Consider the following 8553-nt stretch of genomic DNA (forward strand, 5'->3'; position numbering starts at 1 on the left):
GGGAACACAGGTCATATTATTACTGATATTTAGGGACTGAAGTTAGTAAATGCGTTGTTCCTGTTTTTAACTTCATTTCCCCTCATGCACCGTGGTACTGCACTTCCCGTCAACCGTCATGGGCATAGGAACATGATTGTAAGGCTATTGTATTCCAAAATTACTAGTATGTCCCAAAATATTGGTTGTATCAACTTGCCGAGATATTTAATGTGGAAATGGGACTATTCTTCAACCGTAAGTACCAAATTGGCCAGTTAAAAATGCCTCAATTTCTCAGAACTGTACAGATACACACAGACACTCTGACACCTTCTAGTATTATGATATACAGTCACAGAAAGTATTATTAGACCATCAAAAGTCATCAAAAACAATGGTTATACAATCCCATACTAACTTTGGTGCATATAATGTGACTAAAACAGACAGAAAAGAAAACATGGAATGCCTAAAAGCACTGTTTTTGTCAGTACAGTGCCATAGATATTGATGAAAGAACTGAAGTGATTTTGGTTATTATCAAGAAAACATGGAAAATGGGTAGATATCAGCTCTGAAATTAAACTCTTATGAGCTAGTTTTGTTCTTATCATTCTATTTGTCCAAACAAATGTACCTTTAGTTGGACCAGGCATTAAAATTAACAAGAAATTGAAGAAAACAAGGGGTGGTCTAATCATTTTTTTTCCGTGACTGTAGATGGGGGGAAAAAAGATATTTTAAAAAGTCATAAAAATTTTTGAACTTTGACCTACTTTTCCCAAAATGTAATCACATCTATTCTGGGTCACTGGCAAACTATAAACCCAATTTGGTATGAATTCAACCAATAGTTTTGCTGCTAAAATATTAACAAAGAAACAAACCGAACCAAAAACAATACCCCTTGCCTCCCTCTCCTTCGGGGGGCGGGGTAGCTAGTAACATCCTGAACAGTTAAAACTGCACCAGGAGTCTGGGATGCAGCTAAGCAGGTTATGGGAATAAATGAAATGTGTGTGAGGTCTCTAAGGAAAAGAAGCCTGAGATGGTTGTTCATATCTACTTAAAGCCACAACAATGCCCCCCTCTGTTTGTATGAGGTGTTACACTTACCTCTGTACACCTTCAAAATAGGTCATTTATACCATTCTGTTCACCCTGTTTTGTTTCCAGAGCTTCCATTTTTTTAAGAGGATTAAAAATACTGATATATTTCATGGAAGTTTCAGCTCATAAACTTATTTCACATAACACAAGACAGAACTGCTGAGGGCTCTACCTGACGTCCAGGAGAAGAGCGCACAAGTAGATTATTTAATTCTTTTAAGATGGAAAATGGAATCAGGCTCAAACATGATCAGTTTAACCCTCCTGCTCTTTGGACATGCATTACATATACAGTCTGTTGTAGTCTTTCTTTTTTTTTTTTTTTCTTCAGTGTCCTTCTACACTGCGCCTGATGGATGCATGTAATTGTTTGTTCCTGTATTTACGTGCTATAGATTTTAGATTAAATTAGACTTTATTGATCCTACAGCAGGAAAATTCAGTGGTCAAAGCAGCAACAGAATAAAGTGAGAAAAAATGTGTATGCATAAAAATCATGTAAAAGACAAATATAAAATATTATGTATTATTGTGTTTATTCTGTTGTTGTTTTTTTTCCAACTATATTTATTGAACATTTTCAATGAACACGACAGACATATCAATTCGTAACAGTCAATGCACAATCAAGAATGACATATCTGACTGTCAACACCCATCCTTTCCCACCCACCCAACCCACAGGCCAAAAAAAAAAATCAATCAATCAGTAAATAAAAAATAAGGAAAGGCATAAAAGAAAATCAAAAACGGAAACCATAAATAATGATAAAGGAACTCAAATCGTAAAAGTAAAAAGTTAGTATAGTACACAAATAAGAGAAGAAAGGAAAAGACCACACATAATTTCTCATTCCCTCTTTTCCTCTCCTTTCCCCTCTTTCTCAATGATGTTTAATCATCTATATTCTGAGGCAAATTTAAAGAATTGAAATACCATGAACATGTATTCTGTTGTTTTAATTGGTATTTTTATGTCACTGTTTTTAGTTGTGCAGCTGTTTTTATGTCTTTTTAATCTATTTTTGTATTATTTTAGTCTATCATTTTGCTTTTTTATTCTTCTGTACAACACTGTTTTTAATTGTACAGCTGCTTTATGTCTTTAAGCTATTGTATTTTATTCTTTTATTTTGGTTTTTCCCCTGTAAGTCACTTTGGAAAAAAGCATCTGCCAAATGCATGAATGTAAATGTAAAATAATAATAATAGTAATAAGTAGTAAAACTCTACTGACTATATTCATATTTACTACAGAGTGGAACTGCAGTGTCAGACATTATAGTAAAACCAGTTTGAACCAAGGTTATAATAGTTTTGGATTTTTCATTATAGTTTAGTTTTATTTAGTTTTGACTTTTTTTTCTCTAATTCCGTTAGTTTTAATTAGTTTTTAGAGCAGGTTTGCTAGTTTTTATTAGTTTTCATTTTTTTCTAAATGCTTAGTTTTAGTTTAATTTTAGTATTAATTTTAGTTTTGTCGTATTTTTTATCTTCTTTGCCATCATATTCAAATAAATCCAAACAGGGCTCTGCTGCTTTCTCCCAACTTTACTCTCCATGTTTCTGGTAGAGTGGGGACCAAAAGACAACTCTAGACGACAAATGACGGACTGTGAAGTACCATATGGTGCCACTAGCTAAAATTGCTAGAGCAAAATAAATCGATTTCGTATCAGTTAACAAAGATGAAAACGAAGGGAATTTTAGCCATAATTTATATCCGTTTTAGTTAGTTTTGTAAGCACACAATACAGTTTCAGGTAGTTATCATTTTTCTCTAATTATAGTTTTTATTTATTTCAGCTACCGAAAATGTTTTTTCAATTCTATTTTTCATCATTTCGTTAGTTTTCGTTAACGGTAATAACCTTGGTTTGAACATTACTAGATTTGTCTTTATTAAAAATGGTATCTGTCTCTGCTCAGTCTCCTGTACATCTATGGTTAATCCTGGTGTCTGTCCTCAGAGGATGTTTCTCTAAACCCACTCTCTTTCCTCAGGTGTGGGCTCATTGTTGGCCCGGTTCCAGTTAACGGAGGGTCCCAGTAAACCGGCTCCATTGGCCGTTCAGTTCACCAGTGAAGGCACCACGCTGTCAGGGTGCGACATCGAACTGGCCGGACCAGGATACCGCTTCTCTCTGGTTAAGAAGAGGTTTGCTGCAGGTCAGTTCAGCTGTTCATTATATAAAAGAGAGTTTACAAACATGTTCCTAATGTTTGGGATCAGTTTAGTCATGTTTAGGTTCTGATAAGTGATACTAACATTTGTGTTTATTTTAACTTCATTATGACTTTTTGTGTTCAGTTTCAGTCTAGTTTTAATTAGCTTTTAACAGTCTCTTTTGGCTCGTTTGGTTTAAGTTTTAATTTTTTAGTTTAGTTATGGGTTTAGATACTTAGTATTTCCCCCCCAAAAAATATGAATTTGCTTAAATGGCAGAGTTAAAAATTAGAGAATAGATTTGATATTCATCCCCAAAAATATACTAGGCTCAGATTAAAGTCCAAACAAGGGACATTTTCTCTGCAATTTTATTTAATTTTAGTTAGTTTTGTAAAGGTAACACATTTAGATTTTTTTTTTTTCTCGAATTAATACTTCATTTTTGCCATTTAAGTTAAAGTAAATAGTTTTTTTTTAAATTATAATAATGTACACTTATCAGACATTTGTCGTCCAACTACTTTAACATTAGAAGTTATTGGATTTTTCATTATAACTCTAACATATGTACTTTATTTTCTATTATTGTCACATAACATATTATTGTACAATGTCAATACACGTAAACATAATACATTTGTTTTAGTCAGTTAAACCTTTCAGAAACTTTATACTTATTATTTTTCTTTATTGATTGTCAATCTTTTTTTTTTAAACATGACTTAACAAAGTTATTCTCTAGTTCTCTCTCACTGTTATCTTGGTTTTGCTCCCGGAAGATTTGTTGGTTTCCTCTCATATAGTCTATTTAAGGCCCTGAGATAATAATTTATTATAAATAACAATAGACAAATAAAAGTGAATTCGTTTCAGTTATTCTCTAGTACATAAACTGCAGATTTGCAGTGTCATAGTCTCACACTTCGGCACATTTTGTCGTCACTGTGTCAGTACTGGAGGTAGATCTGGTTCAGTCCACGATTATTCTGGATTCATGGGAAGGAAAAAAGAAAAAAAAACAAAAAACAGTCCATATTTTTTGGTTTGTTTATATCACTTTAAGTGATGATGTAAATATGTAAATAATATTTCATTTTTAATTAAAAGTCTTTAATCTTTATTTATAAATAAATATTCATTATAAATACCAAATGTCTTATTTTTCTCTTTATATTTTTCTTTTTCACTCATGTAGCTTTTTCTACCTGTCTTTCTCTTTGCAGTTGCTTGTTGTATGTTGCAGCTGTTAACTGTGAAATCTCTCCATAGTGGGATAAAGAAAGTCTTATCTTATCTTATCTTATCTTATCTTATCTTATCTTATCTTATCTTATCTTATCTTATCTTATCTTATCTTATCTTATCTTATCTTATCTTATCTTATCTTATCTAACCTTACCTTACCTTACCTTACCTTACCTTACTTTACCTAATCTAATCTAATCTGTTTATATCACTTTAAATGATGATGTAAATATGTAAATAATATTTCATTTTTTAATTAAAAATCTTTAATCTTTATTTATAAATAAATACTCATTATAAATACCAAATGTCTTATTTTTCTCTTCATATTTTTCTTTTCACTCATGTAGCTTTTTCTACCTGTCTTTCTTTTTGCAGTTGCTTATTGTATGTTGTAGCTGTTAACTGTGAAATCTCTCCATAGTGGGATAAAGAAAATCTAACCTTACCTTACCTTACCTTACCTTACCTAACCTAACCTAACCTAACCTTACCTTACCTTACCTTACCTTACCTTACCTTACCTTACCTTACCTTACCTTACCTTACCTTACCTAACCTTACCTTACCTTACCTTACCTTACCTTACCTTACCTTACCTTACCTTACCTTACCTTACCTTACCTTACCTTACCTTACCTTTCCTTTCCTTTCCTTAAATGAATCACACTCTTCTCCGATGACCCTTACCCCAGGATACAGTGACTTTCCAAAAACATGTCACGGGAAACCATATTTTAATACAAAGTCTCGTCCCCCGTTTGTAAACGTTCCACCAAAACAACAGTCTTCACTTGAGGTTCATGTGGGTCTGTAAAGGAGCAAAACGTCACACCTTTTGTTGATGTTTTACAGGCAAATACCTGGCAGACAACTAACCCGTGCTACTGAGAACATCACTGTTGAGCAGTGGAACCGGGGTCGACACAGAGGACAGAGGACAGACCAACACCACACAGATTCTCCATGAACCTTTTCTGAACCCACACCACAGGTCCTACCCAGCAGTATTGTAAAACTTGCGTATAGCATCGTGGAACTGTTTTTGGTCATGTAACTATTGTATTTGTATTCATTTCATAACATCTGTACCGCTGCAGTCAGACACCCGGGTTCTTCCTCCCTCTGAAGTCTGTGCCTCTGTCTCCATCCTCCTCTGGTTAAAAATGTGGTGGTGTTTTTTTTTTTTTTTTTAAAGGTCTCACTGCAGCTGCCTGACCGAAGCCGTTGGACAGGAAGAGTTCAGACAGATTTGCGCTCTGGATCACACGCTCTTTATGTCCTGAAAACGTAAATCTTGCTGGTCAGACACACACTTTAACCTCTGACGCATCCCAATTTGGATTAACTACAGCCAAAACCAGGACCCGGGATGAGAAACTACCAGCCTTCATTAGCACATAAAAACCCCTGAATCCTTCATACCAGAGCTCGTCCGGGTCTCTCTGTCCATTTCTGTGGCCTTTGCCAGCAAGTAAATGCATTAACAGATGCAGATATGACACCCAACGGTGCAAGACGGCGTTTCTTGTTGGCGCTTATAGGAGAAATGCATCACCTACTGGTATTACAGGGTCACTGACTTTGGATCACACATGTTCCTTTTTTGTTTTTGTTTTTTTTGTTTTTTTTTTTTTTTATGCAAACACGTTAAAACTCTTCTTTTATTTCTCTCGATCGCACAGACACGGAGAGGTTTTTAGCAGTTAGGCAGCTGCAATGACAAATCTGCTCACAGAGTAACAAAATCTGTTTTCCCTCAAGAACAAAAGATATGTACAAAGTGTCATTTTAAATCAGTAATATATATCTTAAAGGGCGTTTGGTGTTTCCTCGTATTGTCGGATAGCCTTTCTGTTGTTCCCAGGACAGCAGTGTTAGACTCCAGAGTACATGACAGCATTCTATTTTTATTTATTGATGATGATGATTTGTTGTATAAAACATGTGATTCTGTATATGATAGAATTTGAATGGTATCACGACTCAGAACCCTTAAAGGTATAAATATTTGAGCTCTTCTTTTTTTTTGTTATCTGTGTAGTTGGGTAACCTGTGTACAGTATAAGGTATAATTTTTGAATTTATTTCAGATATAATTTTTTAACTCAAGTGCAACAGAAGATTTGAGCTATATATGGGTGGGGTGGGGTAATTTAAAGAAAAAGATAAATATCTTTCTGGATGCTGTGTTAATGCTTTGTGAAAGCAGTGTTAAATGTAGAGTTAGCTATATCATGGGCAATGTCCACACTTTAAACACATAAGATCCATTTTTCTCAACAGCTGTGATGAAGTTTGGTGACCGTGGTATCACTGGAAGAGAATCTGTTCACTCGGACCAGCTTTTCTTTTCTTTTTTTTTTTTTTTTTTTTTTTAAATTCAAGCCTCATTGTGAGTAAAACAAATAGATGATGCTCTTTTACCGATCTTATCAATCACACCCACGTCTTAGGTCATGTGTCACCTTAAGCTTCTGAGCATCTTCAGTCCTGTTTCACCTCAGCGCGGTCGGCGGTAACGGAAACCGCCGACCGCAAACAAGTTCAGATCAGTATCGCAAACGCTCCCCCGATCATCCAACCAGCGCATGAATCCATAGCTTTGTTTTGCATAATGGTCTCTGTGAGATGACATGAGTTGAATGAGGTTGTGCTGCGAGGTTAAATTGACCAAATTTTGCTTTTCTTTGTTTTGTTTTTTTTTTTTAAATTCCATGTGCGTGTACCCCGGACAGTCTGTCCTCTGTTGTTAAGGAGAATAAGCTGAATATTTTTAAAACGGATAAAAATGAAAAAATATATTGTTTAATGTGAAAAAACACTGTGCAGATAATTTTCAACATCCTGAATGCTCTGACACTCAACATGAAGAACAAAACGTGTGTGTGAAGTGTAACCGAAGATCTCTGTACTGTACTGTATGTAAGCCTGTGTCAGCCCTCCGCTAAATGCAACCAATCACAAAACCTGGAAAATCAGCCTCCTCGCTAGTTTTTAACCGGTTATAGTATTTATTCTGCAAAGTAGAATCGGACCTGAGCTACTGGGGTAAAATCTAAAATCTTGTTCTCGACGCGATGTATTTTCCGCGAGCGCTGGCTGGCGTCCATTTGTCGACATCAGGCGGCGGTGATTGGTCCCATTTAGTTCCCGCATTAGTAAACCGGTAAAACTTTCTCTCAGTCATGTCCGTCCCGCATTTAGACGACTAAACGGATCAACATGTCCGACAGGAAGTTGTTACCTCCTGGATGAATCGACCGGTGCAACAGTCACTACAGCATTATCTGCATTGCCCACCACCACCACCACCACCAGGGTTTACAAGGCCTTTAAATATACAGACACTCTCAGTCTTTTCTTTGTCATTTTCATCCAAAAAAAAAAAAAAAGGAACAAAACTTAATTAATTTCATCTCTGTGGTGATTTCATCCTGCAGTAATTCATCATTGCATGCGAGGCGTGCAGTAACCGGTGGGGCATCTCTGACGGTAGATAGTCCTGAAATGACATGTTGTGCTGTGTGTTAGTTCTGTGTATTAATGCTGAGAAGAGCAGGGAGTGTGTTTCTGTGTGCTATAAGCCAGAATGCTTTTGGTTCTGTACCGTTAACCTCAAACACATGTGCAAGCTGTTTGTACAGTACATAACAATGCTAAGATGAACTGAGAAACTTAGTTTGCTTCTTTCCAAAACCAATAAAAGTTATAACTGTATGTCTTTGTTCTTAATTCTCTTTCTGTTCTGATTTATGACCCGGACCTCTGAAGAGGAGGCAAGGGGTATTGTTTTTGGTTCGGTTTGTTTAACACTCTAGCAGCAAAACTGTTGGTTGAATTTATACCATATTTGGTTTATAGATTGCCAGTAACCCAGAATAGATCCGTTTACAGGGTGGGGAAGCAAAATTTACAATGAACATTTAGTTGTTTTTTCTCAGCAGGCACTACATCAATTGTTTTGAAACCAAACATATATTGATGTCATAATCATACCTAACACTATTATCCATACCTTTTCAGAAACTTTTGCCCATATGAGT

At 35.4% G+C, this 8553-nt stretch overlaps 1 protein-coding gene across 12 annotated transcripts in view; it reads left to right on the top strand.

Moving 5' to 3' along the window:
• sgip1a (SH3GL interacting endocytic adaptor 1a) overlaps positions 1–8227 on the top strand; it is a 73441-nt gene extending 65214 nt beyond the window's left edge. For all 12 annotated transcript variants that reach the window (XM_030131474.1, XM_030131476.1, XM_030131471.1 and 9 more), the window contains 2 exons: positions 3097–3261; positions 5363–8227. In XM_030131474.1, coding sequence (XP_029987334.1) covers positions 3097–3261; positions 5363–5385 — 188 coding nt within the window. In that variant the 3' untranslated portion in view covers positions 5386–8227. The remainder of the gene's footprint in view (positions 1–3096; positions 3262–5362) is intronic.
• Positions 8228–8553: the final 326 nt, after the last annotated feature.

Source organism: Sphaeramia orbicularis, chromosome 4 (assembly GCF_902148855.1).
Source record: "Sphaeramia orbicularis chromosome 4, fSphaOr1.1, whole genome shotgun sequence".
NCBI classification, from domain to species: Eukaryota; Metazoa; Chordata; class Actinopteri; order Kurtiformes; family Apogonidae; genus Sphaeramia; species Sphaeramia orbicularis.